General features: G+C 36.6%; 1 protein-coding gene across 2 annotated transcripts in view; it reads left to right on the top strand.

Annotated features, from left to right (window-relative positions):
* LOC307142376 (CUB and sushi domain-containing protein 1) overlaps window positions 1-15,284 on the top strand; it is a 787,545-nt gene that overhangs the window by 755,818 nt on the left and 16,443 nt on the right. For both annotated transcript variants that reach the window (XM_079843154.1, XM_079843155.1), the window contains 5 exons: window positions 1,728-1,907; window positions 5,930-6,103; window positions 10,755-10,928; window positions 13,589-13,662; window positions 13,769-13,880. In XM_079843154.1, the coding sequence (XP_079699280.1) occupies window positions 1,728-1,907; window positions 5,930-6,103; window positions 10,755-10,928; window positions 13,589-13,662; window positions 13,769-13,880 (714 nt within the window). The remainder of the gene's footprint in view (window positions 1-1,727; window positions 1,908-5,929; window positions 6,104-10,754; window positions 10,929-13,588; window positions 13,663-13,768; window positions 13,881-15,284) is intronic.

The raw sequence follows: 15,284 nt of genomic DNA, 5'->3' as shown, positions 1-15,284 counted from the left end.
TTTAAAATGAAAAATAAAATTAATTAAATAAATGAGAAAAATACAAATTGTAAGCATTTTCACGTGTTGACTTTTGGTCCCAAATTTGGAATTACACAATGGTGAAAAATTAAGATATTGTGAACACAAATGTTACCCAAAAGTCATGGAAAACTTTGAATATACTGTGCATTCAGAAAGTACAGCTTTTTTCAAATATGTTGCTTTGAGTGGGTGATATATCATAGGGGTGTGACGAGACAGTTAGCTCATGAGACGAGATGAGATCGGGAAGAGATTTTTGCACAGTATTTTTAAGAAATCATCAATGACGAGCATTTTGAAATGTTTTAACTCATTATCTTAATGAATGTCATTTCAGTTCTACTTTCTGAGTATGAATTATAAAATGCATTGAAAGACAACAATATACAAGCACTGTAACAAACAAACGTAAATGACTGACTTCTTCCCTGTATGATTTCACATGAGTCTCTTCAGACCTTACTGTACATGAATTATGAGCTTCCAGAACTTCTGAATGAGGCTGTGCGTGACCTTCTAATTAAACTCCTTTCCACAAATTTAACATAAATAAGAACAGTATAAATAACAAAATAAAATACAAAAATTCCTTATGTGCAAACAATAAGTGATAATCAAAGTACTCTCTCAATATTCAAAGAGCAAACAAAAACCAAAACAGAGACCAGAGGTAAGAGGAAGTTACAACTACACAGCCCAGCCTTAGATAGCTTTGATATTGGGACTGGAAGACAGGCTATTGTAAAAACTGAAATGTCTGTATAACTTACACATTAGGTAGTTTTCATAAACTTAAAATGTATTTTAAGTAAGTAAATGTATAAGTAAATAAGCTCATCTCCAGTGCTTTTTATGGCTAACAAACTGTGAACATTGGATAACGTTCCTGAGGTAAATGCAATGTTAAGTGACATATTGTTCTCAAGTTGTTTTATTGACTTCTTTCTGCGGGTGAAACTCTGATTGAGTGCTTAATTTGCGCGAATCAGGGAGCATGCATTTGCTTTCGCTTTGGATTCGTAATCGCACATATTCTCTGTACAAGATAATACATTTATCAGATGCTTATCTGTTGCGTATGAATCCTCCACCATGGTCCTGTCAATCATCTCACCCTACTCTCGTCACGTGATCAGTGAACTGCGATTATTTCTGCACTGTGCGAGACTCCGCAGCTCGCACTGGCTGAGCAGAACAAACGTTTACAATAGTTTTCAATTGAAGCGACTGCTATCCAACCGAATTGAATTGTTTTTATTTCTATAAAAAAAGCAAAACAACGATGTAAACGTAGCGGTGGCATATTCTATGCTAATTTCACCCTCACACTCTGTCATGGCGACACAGCTTCTCGCTCGACGAGAAATCTCATCACATCTCGTCGCGAGATCTTGTGGCATCCCTAATGTATCATCCTAAAATAAATGGATACTAATAACAACTGCCAATGCATATGAAGTGGTATGGAATGTGAACAAAACAACTATTTAAAGCATTTTAGCATATGGTTGCAACATAACAAATGTGGAAACATTTTTGGTCAAAATACTTTCTGAATGCACTGGAAGTTTTTGTAGTTATGCTCAGTTCTAAATGATTTAATTGCTTAGAAATCACTTTAATGAAATGTTATTTTCAAGCCCTATAAATTAATAAAGAATGTTCTAGAACGTTTGAGTCTAGCTGATTCTCTCCCTTTGTAGTTATCAGCTGTGGGGATCCTGGTCCAATTGCCAATGGAATTTACATTGGAAACGAGTTCATATTTAACAAAACCGCTCACTATCGCTGTAACCCTGGGTACATGATGGAGCCCCCTGGTTCATCTACTCTACGCTGCAGCAAAGATGGCACTTGGAATCAGACCAAACCAAGCTGCAGAGGTAAGCTCAACTCCTAAATGTACTGGAAGCAGTTTTCTTTCTTTGCAGGCAGAGAAGGAAGCATTTCTTGTCACTCTGCAAACTGCATCATGAGAGCTTTTAAAAGATATACTAATATTGTGGAGTTCTTAGCATCTCAACATCAAAAGCCTTTCAGATGTTTTTGATCTTTGTTTTTTTGACTTGCCTGGCAAGTGAGATTATTCACTTACGAACTCCAAGGAGATGTTGCCATGAAATGTGTAGGATCTATGTTATCAGATGTCAGAATAAAATTAGTGAGTGGTGCAATGAAGACAGCTCGGCCTCCTCACGATCATTTCTAGAAAATACCAGATATTTGTTTTCGGAAATAGGAAGAATTGTGATGCATGCTTGATATTCAGAGTGGTTTTAGCCCATTTAATCATTATTTCCTCCTGTTAGCAATACACTTCCTCCTGTTAGCAAACGCAACACATAATGATCAAGGAAAGAAAATAAATAACTCTAAGCCTCTTGTTAGCATACAGTGCTTTTAGATCTCACTTTCCCTAGTCTGAACAAGTGAAAGAAGGAGGTGTTGGGTTTGGACACATCTTCAGTCAATAATAATGATGGTGATGAAATCAGGGCTGTCGGCTGTTCAGAATGCCTTTTAAAATGCCTTCTAGATCCATCCATTCGTTTGAACTGAGGTAGCAAACAGAATGTGGAATTTCAATTTGAATGTAGGACAGTGAAATGAAATTCAAATGCACTGCTGCAAGTGTAGGTTTTAATGCTACATGTAGCATTTGCAGAAAAATTAGTTTGTATTGATAATCAGAGTTTGAAATGCCACCTTATAGGTTTTATTGCAGTATGATATGTAAAAAAAATAAAAACCTTACAAGAAACTTTTACAAATGCATTTGTCAAACCTAAGGAAAAAGAACATGCTGTCCAGTTATAGCACCTAAAATATTACACCGTGCATTCATATTCATATTTTAAGCATCAGTTACCTGTATTTAATTACTTTTATTAAATGTATTTTAATTGTATGGGCCATGATGGCAGAGTGCATTTCCATAATTATCTAATTTGTGCAAATTATTGATGTCAGTTTTAGTTTTTAAAGATAAGTGTTGCTTTATATCAAAACTAAAATCTGTTTATATTTCTTTATTTACAGTATTGAGAAATGTGTGCAATCAGTTAAGATCTATTCTACAAATCACAAAGTTAAAATTGTGATATCAATTTAATCATGTTTCATCACAAAACTTGGTCCAATGAAAATCTTCTGTAGTGTGACTGTTCTGGTGCTATGTGGTCATTTTTGACCAAACATTTTTAGATTTTAGTAATCAGAATGGTACGAAAATTAGTAAAAGTTTTGGCACTTGCTATGTGAACCTATACAAACATACAATGTGAACACAAAAAAGGTTTAATTACAGGGTGTCCGCGGGGTTGTAAAAGGTAGTAAATGAAATTAGCCAAAATTAAGGGCATTTAAAAAGTAGTAAAAAGTAGTAAACGTCATCTGACGAGGTATTACATTTTCGAGCCCAATTATTTTTAGATAAATTTTCAATTAGTGTTAAGTACAGGCCTTTTTTTCTAAAATTTGCGTGGATTTATTTATATGATGAGAGTAGGACCTGCACGATATCATGTGAGTTGGTGTTCATTCGCGCGCGCGCTGAAACAAACTGGGTACCCGGCTGGCTTGCTGCCAAGCATGTACACGTGCTCGCTTCCATTCAGTAATTAAAGCATGGGGAAATGCAAGTTCTCGAACCTCTGGCTGGAGGACTCACGATTTAAAGACTGGCTTAGGCCAGTAGTTTGCAACAGCCGCGAGGCTTATTGCCACGTTTGCAAGAAGACAATTAATATAACCTGGGTGGGGGTGAATGGCGTCAAATCGCACATGTAATCATATAGCAGCCACCAAGCTAGGATGCGCGGACGTAGCGATCAGCTTCCCATATCAATGTTCTGCGCTACGGATGCATCAACGACCTCAACCTCCACTGCTTTGCCCTCAACCCCCACTGCTTTGCCCTCAACCCCGACTGCTCTCCCGATTCAAACCACTGCAGTCAGCAGTAACGTTAGTCCTAGCAGCAGCATCAACAGGTGCGTGACAGACGTCAGACAGCAGACGCTATGCCCTATCACCAACGCTACATTGCGAGCTGAGGTGTTTAGACCTTGCAACTAAACACCACTCTTTATATTTGAGCGATGGCATTGAAGAGCTGTTTCGATATATGCAAGTTGCTTAAAGCTGGGCATACACGGTGCGATTTCAGCAAGGTTACTCACACTATACGAGTAGATCGCATGCGCTATACGAGTAGATCACATGATGTAAAGCCAAAGCTCACGGTTTATGTGCTCACACCATGGCTCGGAACGTCGAGCGTGACTTGTCTGCTCACTATACGAGTGAAATATGTGGAAAAACCTATAACAGAGAGATAACCTATCAAATGCATCAGCTATCGATATCAAGAGGATATAGCATTTATGTATATAAATGATTATTATTATTATTAGGGTAGGCTTACTTTTATTATTAAATTGATATTACTTTTAACTTGCCCCTGTGATAATTTCATAATGTATCAATGCATAAACGACGCTGCATAATAAAAGAATAGATAGATTAGCTTACTCCTCATAATTTAAATACATTTTGCCAAATTAAACAAGGAATTATAGGCCTATAATTAAAATGATTATCAGTCTATAATATGTCAGAACACTACAATAATATCAGTATTATCAGAAAGTAAGAGCAGCTTTATTTCAAAAACAACTTGTTTAACACGAAATGGGCCTATACTTCTCTTCTAATTTGTTTCACAATATGGGCCACAAGAGAAATATTAAGAATATAAATTCAGACAGTTATAGGCTATACATTATCAGCATATGTTAAAGCAGATTTATATAAATAAAGAGATATCTCTTGTCTCTGTGAGAATATGCGCCGAAAGCTTGTCAGATTTTACTTTCACTTTCTGTAGTGAATAATTGACTAGGTTTGAGACCACCGACTCTCGCGCACATTGCGTTTTTGTGTGATATCCACTGACTCGCCTTCATGATTTAAAACGAAAAAGAAAAAAAATTTGCGCCGTGAAAATTGCTCTTGTTTCCCTCTGTACACTGCACGAACTATGAAGAAGATGTCTCCTTCCTCTTCTGTCTTTATTTCTATTCTCATCTCTGTGGGCAGTTGATGTTAAGTTATAATGACCTTGTTACATTGTGATGCAATATGTTATTCCATTTGGAAAGATATTTCATTTACGCTACTATAGTTGCAGCTTGAAGTCGCGCTGGTATTAAAAAATATTTTTAAGGTAGTAAAAAAGGTAGTAAAAGGTATTAAATTCAACTTAAGAAGTTCTGTATATACCCTGAATTATGAAAAAAATAGTCACACTTGTACTCCTCACAGTCAAAATTGACCACATTGGAAATGAATGGGAAACAAATTCCATCCAGCGGAAACGTTTGGTAGTGCGCCCAATCAAAATCTTACTGAAAGCTCTTTTTTTTTTGAGATATCAACTTCAAAGCTGGAACACAAATTGTTTTCTATACGTTTTTTTAAAGTTCACTTTTTTCTTTGTTTTCTTTTTTTCACTTCTGAATAATCTACCAAGTGTTTTCTTAAAAAAGAGGCCAAAGTTAAGTCTCCAAAGCTTTCAAGATTTGTTGGAAATTTCATTTTTAGGTTTGTGCTCAAAATGTGGTTAACAGATAATAAATGATAAATGTATCATAACTTCTGCATAAATATAATTTAGTACCATGAAATCCCCAAAAAATCGTTGAACTAAAATATAGTACATTCATCTCATTGAAATGTGGTCATTTTTGACCACCATGCGAGGAGCACCAGAGGGTCAAATACTACATTTCTGTAATTCCATCCATTGTGTTGTGTCCAATTCTAATTCCATCTCATGAAAATAAATTGATCCAGTTCTTGAATATTGAATTCTGTTCAACTTGGTTGTGGTGGTGTTTTTCAGTCATCATGTGTGGCCAGCCTCCGACTATCCGCTATGGGCAAGTGGAGGGCTCAGACCTGCAGTGGGGTTCTAGTGTTACCTACAGCTGCTTTGAAGGATACCAGTTGTCCTCTCCTGGAATAGCCACATGTGAAGGGAACGGCACATGGCGTGGTGAAATCCCTCAGTGTCTGCGTAAGTATTTCTCTGTTCCATTAACAGAAAACAGAATTAAATCCCATTAGCACATCCATGAAAAGAGGATGTAAACAATATGTTTTGCTTCAGTAGACAGCATATTTAATTACAAATGAAAATGAGGCTGTGACAGATATAAGTACAGTTCGTTTTGTGCTAATATAGTTCACACTACTTTCTGGCTGCAGTTATTTTTGTCCACTAGAAATTTGTGGAAAGATGTATTTACAAAATGCAAGGTAAATTTAGTGGTCACTCTCACATTTTCTTCACATTTAAAGTTAAAACAAATCCTGATAACTGATACCCATGCAAATGCATCTTCTGTAGAATAAATGGTATGTATGTAATGGTAAATATATGATGTGATGGCAGGAATTTGTCAAGATGGTAGAGACCGTCCAGCTCTAAATACGTATATGGGCTACAAGTTGATATTTTCTGTGGCTGCAGTTGTTGTGTTTGGAGTATTGTGTCGCTATGATGGAAGGTTCATGGCTTGACTGAAATTGTGTGAAACGCAGCTAACGCACATCATAAAACCTATTTTGACATTTTCAATACAAGTGTCAACACATCACAAATGGATCCCTCAAGTAGCCTGGCTTTCCGGCATGCAGCGTGAAAGGTATGAGGTGCATGCACAGAATCTGCTGTTAAATCTTTTTGGCTTTTATTGTAAGCCTTTGACACAATGTCAACTGTTACAACAAAAAATCCTTGTTAAAAGTGTCAGAAAAAAATATATATTTTGTAAGTACCCACGCCAAGAAACGCTATTATATATAGAGGAGAACAGTGCTAGTTATGTAGTTGTCTCACTTGAAAGATGTCATGAGGACTGTCAAAGTAAATAAAAGTTAGAAGTCAAATGCTTGTTTTCTCCAGAAGTTTTGTATGCTGGTTTCAAACTCCTCGTTCAAAACGATCTTCAATTAGAAACATTTTTGTGAATTTTATCCTCCAAACAATTTTTTTTTATCATCTTTATAATAGCTTTTGACACAATGAACACAATAAAATCACAAAAAATATATATTCAGACAAGTGTTAATTATAAGATTTAAAGAAGGATGTGCTCTGAGAACTACTGTAGATTTATTTTTTATTTTTTTTAATGTCAGGTTGTCAAGCTGCCATGTATGGAAGCTTGTTTCCGGCAGTGAATAAAAAAAAGGTAATTGTAAACTTTTTATCTCACAATTTTGACTTTTTTTCTCTCGCAATTGCGAATTTACATCTCGCAATATAAACTCACAATTGCAAGATAGATTTGAATTATATAAACTTGCAATTGCGAGTTATAAAGTCAGAATTGTGTGATATAAACTTGTTTTTGTGATATAAACTCGAGTTTTTCCTCGCTATTTTGAGTTTATATCGCGCTATTCTGAACTTTTTATTCTCGCAATTCTGACTTTTTTTTCTTACAATTGTGAGCTGCCCATAACCAGAATTGTGATATAAAAAAGTTGCAATTACCTTTTTTATTTTATATTCTGTTAAATTCTGCCAGCTTCCATAGGTTGTGTATATACACTGTATTGCCAAAAGTATTGGGTCACCCCTCCAAATCATTGATTTCAGGTGTTCCAATCACTTCCATGGCCACAGGTGTATAAAATCGTGAAATTTCCTCACTACTAAATATTCCACGGTCAACTGTTAGAGGTATTATTACAAAGTGGAAGCAATTGGGAACAACAGCAGCTCAACCACAAAGTGGAAGGCCATGTAAAATCACAGAGCGGGTTCAGCGCATGCTGAGGTGCACAGTGCGCAGATGTCACCAACCTTCTACAGAGTCAATAGCTACAGACTACATACCATATATCAGTTACATACCAAGACATTTTGGACAATTTCAAGATCCTAACATGACTGCGCACCAGTGCACAAAGCAAGGTCCATAAAGACATTAATGAGGACATTTGGAGGAACTTGACAGTCCTGACTTCAACTCGATAGAACACCTTTGGGATGAATTAGAGCAGAGACTGCGAGCCAGGCCTTCTCGTCCAACATCAGTGCCTGACCTCACAAAAGCACTTCTAGAAGAATGGTCAAAAATTCCCATAAACACACTCCTAAACCTTGCGGAAAGCCTTCCCAGAAGAGTTGTAAGCTGTTATAGCTGCAAAGCGTGGGCCAACTCCATATTAAACCTTACGGATTAAGAATGGGATGTCATTCAAAATCATGTGCATGTAACGGCAGGCATGCCACAACTTTTGGCAATATAGTGTATGTTGTCATTTAATAATGTATTATTTAGAACATCTGATTTCATGTAAAGTAAGCATTAAGGTATGAGAGGCTGTGCTATATTGTGAATACAGTCACAGCTGAAGAGTGTTTTCTGTCTTATTTTAAACCAGGCTGTTTGCAGCTCCTTTAAGAAGCATCAATAAACAGTATAACTCAGTGAACATCAAGTAATATTCCTGAAACAGAAAACATTTAAATAATATCCCTTGTGCGCTTCGACAACTGGGCTTCTTTGTGGGGACTTACCATAAACTTTTGTTTTTTATACTGACCTATACTGACTGGGTTAGGGGGTATTTTCTATCCCCTAACCCTGTCCCTAAACCTAACCCCTACAATCTTTTTACATATTCAAACATCATTTAGTATGTTTATTAATTAATTTCTCTCATTAGGACCTCTGGCTGGTCCACACAATGTGATGATCTCAGGTTTTACTTTAGGGGATAAACCTGTACACACACATACTTGCAAATGTGGTTTACAAGGACTCTCCATAGGCCTAATGGTTTTCAAACCGATCTCTTAGAAACCATTTTGTTCATGAGGACACAAAAAGTGGCTACTTTATATTGTTTACATTGTATTACCAATGTCATGGTAACACTTTACAATAAGGTTTCATTAGTTAATATTATTAACTACTTTAGTTAAAAATAATTATGATTGAACAAGACTTCTACAGCATTTATTAATCTATATTATTTTTAATTTCAACATTTACTAATACATTATTCAAATCAAAAGTTGTGTTTGTTAACATTAGTTAATTCACTGTGAACTAACATGAACAAACAATGAATGACAGTATTTTCATTAACTAATATTAACAAAGATGAATAAATACTGCAATAAATGTTTTGTTCATTGATAGTTCAAGTTAGTTAGTACATTAACTAATGTTAACTAATGAAACCTTATTGTAAAGTGTTACCAATGTCATTATACTAATTGGTCATGCAAAAACGTAACCAGCACCCACACATCAACTTTCTTTAAAGTGGGAGGGGTGTGGCCTTAAAAATTAAAGGTGAATGACACAGACAAACCACGCCAGCAGGTGTCACGTTCTTTATTAATAATCGAATTAATATAATATAATTTAATATACTGTACATGGTCTATAGTGTGAAATTATGCAGTGGCAGCTAATCCTGGCCTTCCCAACATTCTATACCTCACAATGCAACTCATCCTGAATACTGCAGTCTAGCTGATTGGCTAACTATACCTGCTAGAATCAAGTTCAAACATTTGTCCTAATGTACAAGGCAGTCATTAAGGCACTCACACACAAGCATTTGATGGATTCAACTTCCCCTACATGTGAGAAACCTTCTCAATCTTCAGACGTAGACTCCAGACTCTCTTCTTTCAGCAGTAAATGCATTTCAATCATGACAATTCTCGGAGTGGATTATTTCAACCAGCATTTATTGGCATGGGGCATGGGATGTACATAGCCTTGAGACGAGACCTGCTACGCTGCTGCTGAGCAAATACAATAATTTGTTCAGCTTTGTCAAAAATAACAAATCAAAAGGAAAGGCTGCTGAAAGAAATGTTAGAACCACCGTACCAGATCTCTGCTGGTGACGCTGGGATATATACAGTATGGTTACGTGGATTCGGAAGTACTTCTGATTGGCTGGTGCCATGGTGTTGGAAGAACCAATCAGCGTTTGGTTATAGTTTCATGCCTGAACTATGAATTAATACAAAAAGATTAATATTAAAAACTTAATTCAATTGTTTTGTTTATTTTTGGCTTATTTTTGTATCTATATTAGCTTTAATTTACTAGTAGCACTTTCAGTTTGCCATCTGTTGATCCTGGCATTCTCAAATGTAATGCTAAAGCTTCTGAATGCCTTAAAATAAACCTCAAAAATAAGTGAAACACATGGGGTTACAAGCAAACAGCACTATTATAACAGTTTGGCTACTGAAATGTGATTTGACTGCTGCAGTTTGTTTCATTCAAACACACAAACACAGTTCATCACTGAAGTTGAATTAAAAAAATTCAAAACAATTTTCAAAAGTCATAAGTCAAAAACTCAGCTCTTCCGTGAGCACTTAACCTCATACAAAATTAAATAAAAAAAAAACTTTCCTCTTTCTCCCCCTTTTTTCCCTCCCTACTCTAGCCTGTGCTACACTGAGCAATGTACACGGTCTCAGTATTTCAGGCACTTGTTGCACTTACTCGACTCTTCATGACCAATCGCTTCGTGTACCCCCAAGTTGTAAGTCGCTTTGGATAAAAGCGTCTGCTAAATGCATAAATGTAAATGTGAAGTACGCTGAAAGTATCTGAACTGTCATGTTGATACTGTGAGAACTAGCGGGCTAAATTTTTGACTTGTGTCCTTTATAGCTGTGCTGTGTGGAGATCCAGGCACCCCTGCAGAGGGCTACATAGAGGGCCAGCAGTTCACCTACAAATCAGAGGTGTCATTCTACTGCAGACCTTTGTTCCTGCTGGTGGGCTCTTCCAGAAGAGTTTGTGAGGCAGATGGTTCTTGGAGTGGGATGCAGCCCTCTTGCATTGGTGAGGCACTATGTACCTTGGAAAAAAACGCAATGGGATTCCCTTTGCCACATTATGCATTAGGTGGCTTGCAAAAGTATTCAGACCCCTTCATTTTTTTCATATTTTGTTATGTTTTACTGGCTTATGTTAAAGGGATAGTTCACCCAAAAATGAAAATGCTGTTATCATTTACTCACCCTCAAGTTGTTCCAAACCTGTATACATTTCTTTGTTCTGCTGAACACAAAGGAAGATATTTGGAAGAATGTTTGTAACCAAGCAGGGCTGCGTTTCCCAAAAGCATCGTAAGCCTAAGTTGATTGTAAAAACAATCGTACGAATGATCTTAATATTAAGGTCTGTTTCCCAAAAGCATCGTAACTTAAGTAGCACTTGAAAATGATCGTAGATCTACAAGTGCTCTGGAGTAATCGTAAAGCTCAAAGTGTATCGTAAGAAGACATGAGGTTATGAGGTCACCTACAGGACAACCGGCAGATTACACCATTAACTCTATTCAAGTGCATTGTGATAATACTATAAGGTTTTGATTGTACTTTATTGTACACTTTTTTATTATTATTTTTATTTTAATATTCTCATTATTATCAATGTTGATTAAAAAAAACAGTTCTGCTGCTTAAAATTTTTGTGGAAACTGACTTTATGATCACTGGATTATTTTTTTTTTTTTTTGAGGGCAGGTAACAAACTAAAAAATTATAATTACACATCTGAATTAAATGAGGATATTTATTTCGTCTTTTTGAAATGTATCTTTTCGTGTTTTTTTTTTGTTCTGCCATTTTGTCAGTGCCTCAGCCTGTAGGTAGTTGCTTTATATAGCCTAGACGTGTTTTGATTGCTAATCCACATCAGATGACAATTATTAGGTGAAACGTTCAGAGGAAACGATTCCATATAAGGTTATATTTCAGCACTTCGCAAATGGACAGCGACTCTTAAGTAGCACTTAGAGCGCGTTTTCGCGCGTTCATGTTAAGTACATTTTTGGGAAACGCACGTGGAATTGCTGCGAGTGATCGTAACTTCACTCGTAGAATGCGCTCTTTAGAGCTAAGATACATCGTTATTGGGAAACCCGGCCCTGATCTCAGCAGCCATTGACTACCATACTGGGGGGGGGGAATACTGTGGTAGTCAATGGCTGCCGAGATCTGCTTGGTTACAAACATTCTTCCAAATATTAAAAATAAAAAAACTGAAAAAATTACATTGCATAAATGTAGCTCAGGAGCATTCCAATTTGGCTTGTAGATGTTACTACACTTTGAGTGGAGTTAATCTGTGCAAATTCAATTGAAAGGGTATGATTTGGAAAGGTTCACACCTCACAATAAAAGGTCTAACAGCTGAAAAGGCATATCAGAGCTCAGAGACAGGATTGTGTTAAGACAGAGATCTGGGGAAGACTACAAAATAAAGGATGCTGTATTGAAGATTCACAGAAGCATGTAGCCTCCATAATCCTTAATGGAAGAAGTTTGGAACAACCAGGACTCTTCCTAGAGCTGGCCTCCTGGTCAAACTGAGCAATCGATGGAGAAGGGCCTTGGTTAGAGAGAATGATGACTAAAAGCTGATGGTCAGTCTGGTTGAGCTCAATGATCATATATATGGAGATGGGAGAATTTTACAGAAGGACAAATATCACTGCAACTCTCCAGAGATCTGGGCTTTTTTGCTCTCCTTAGTGAAGACATGAAAATCCACTTGGAATTTGCAACAAAAAAAATGCACCTAAAGGCCGTATAAGGAAAACCTAGTCCAGAGTATTCAGAACCTCAGCCCTGTTGGAAGGTGAACCTTCTGCCCAGTCTAAGCACAGAGTTTGAGTGCTCTCAAAATTGCAGAACATTTGCAAATGCGGATGTGCAAAGCTTGTCACATCATACCCAAAAATACATGAGGCTGTAAAGGTGCTTTAACTAAGTACTGAGTTACTTTTGAAGGGTTTGAATACTTATGCAATGTACTTATTTCAGTTTTTCCTTTTAAAGTTGTCACAGATCTGTTTTTTGCTTTGTCATAATGGTGTATGGAGTGTGGATTGATGTGGAAAAAAAGGAATTTAAAGTAGTTTAACATCAGGCAGCAACATAAAAAAAATGTGTGAGTTTGTGATACTTTTTTAAGGCACTGTATTGTTTATTAGTATGTATTTTATTATTTTCATAATAAATAATTGGATAATAAATACATTTGGTAACACTACAATACATTTCCATATATTATGCATGCAAGTCCAGTAGTTGGCGATGTCACTTTGTAAAGAAGCACTATGCATATAGATGTAGACTGAACATGTAATATGCATGTGCATGACATCACTGTTTTCACAAATTTGTGTTTTTGTAGTTTACATGATAAGGTAATTTACACGATTTTTTTTAAAAAAACCTGCACTTTCAAACACGTTTTTAAAAGTTTTCAAGTCTTCAGGCACCCAAACTGCTGTTGTCGTCTAAATAGATGGCCAAAACATAAAAAAGCTTTACATTTTTAGCTGAAAACGCCCCTAAACAAAGATATAGACTGTAACAAATGTATTGCTCATTGTTAACGCATTAACAAATGTTAAATAATGGGACCTTATTGTAAAGTTTAACCTTAAATTTTAACCAATTCTTATAAAAGGTGTGAACATCTATTTGTAGATCCAACCAACAGTGCATGTAAGGATCCCGGAACTCCAGCATATGGAATTCCAGTCCAGGCTCAGGGATTTGAGGTGAGGACAAATGGCATTCAATCATTTCCTGTCCTTTAGTTGAGTAAATTACAGGTTATGCTCCTTTGGTTTCAGGATTTCAGTCTCAATAACTCTCTTCTTTCAGGTCGGAAGTAAAATATTCTTCAGATGTCGGAAAAACTATCACATCCTCGGCTCAACAACGAGAACGTGTTTAGAAAATTTAACATGGAGTGGGATGCAACCAGAGTGTGTTGGTAAGTATCACTATATACAGACACGGTTCCAAAATCTAGTGAGCTGTCTATGTTGGCAGCATCATAGTCGCCCAGAGCGTGAAGGCTGTTCTGAGAATTCTTCTTTTGGCCAAATTCTAAATTAGCATCACATGTATTCTTTTGCATAGAAGGCAATACCATCAGGATCAGTGTGACAAGGTCAATGAAAAAAAAATCAATCCAAGATGGCAAAACAAGCGAGATTTATAAATATAACGCATTCAATATCAAATGTTTTTTTATAGTTTTCTGTGACGTGACTGGCATAGAAACCTGGAGGACAAAACACCCTTAGAACTGCAGCACAGACCTGTCAATTTTCCATCTGTTTCAAGCCATGGATATTTAGATCACCTCTCAAAAGAAGAATAAGATATGTGAACAAATGGCCATTTATCAGCGATTCATGCACCTGTCACAGTATTTCAGTCACTAAAAACAGCTGGATATTCAGAAACACTTAACTTACCCTAATGTACTAAGACAGTGATATTAAAATATCAAATTAAATGTACACCTTATTAATTATGCATATGAACACAACACGCTAAATTGTACATTAAGCTCTGTTTGTGGGAAAACAGGAGACTTTGTTGCGTTCATAGATTCTGGGATCATCTGCTTACCTGTACATACTATGTTTTATTAATAAGGAGTATACTGAATTCTATGGAAGCTTGTTTCCACCACAGATTAAACATTTTAAAAGATAATTGTAACTTTTTTTTCACGTCTCGCAATTCTGACTTTTTTGTCAGATTTGCGAGATATAAACTTGCAATTTCAAATTATAAAGGCAGAACTGCGAGATATAAAGTCAGAATTGTGAGATATAGGGCCATATCATACGCCCAGCGCAATGCGACGCCAGATGCGATGAAAGTGTTTTTTGCTAGTTTCTGCCCGTCACAGTTATCATTTTCAGGTCCAGCGCCATGTTGTTTAAATAGCAAATGCACTCGCGCCCATGGCCGTGCTGGTCTGAAAACAAGGTGTGTTCAGGCGCATTGTTGGCACATTGCTATTTTGAGGCAACTGAAAACGACCGCGCCATTGACCAACAAAAGCCTGGTCTAAAGTCAATAGCGCAGTATTTTTTGTGCTATTTAAAGGGCGCGTTAGGCCCGGGTGCACAACACCCATACACTCTGCTTATTACACACACAGGGACATACAGCAGCACACAACATTTTTTAATGTTAAAAATAAGAGGATTAAGTTCAGTCTTTCCTCTCGCAAATTCTGCCATGTAAATAGAGAATCCGCCATGGTGCAAGCGCAACTGGCTTTTAAAGGGAATTGGAGATGAGACTCTGAGATGAGACTTTGTACGTTATGCCCAAAACACACCATGGCTCATTAAGAGACTAGGTACAACCCTTT

This window comes from Gobio gobio (assembly GCF_949357685.1).
Source record: "Gobio gobio genome assembly, chromosome: 18".
Lineage (NCBI taxonomy): Eukaryota > Metazoa > Chordata > Actinopteri > Cypriniformes > Gobionidae > Gobio > Gobio gobio.
The sequence above is the reverse complement of the archived record's forward strand: the minus strand, read 5'-3'. Positions and strand labels throughout refer to the sequence as shown.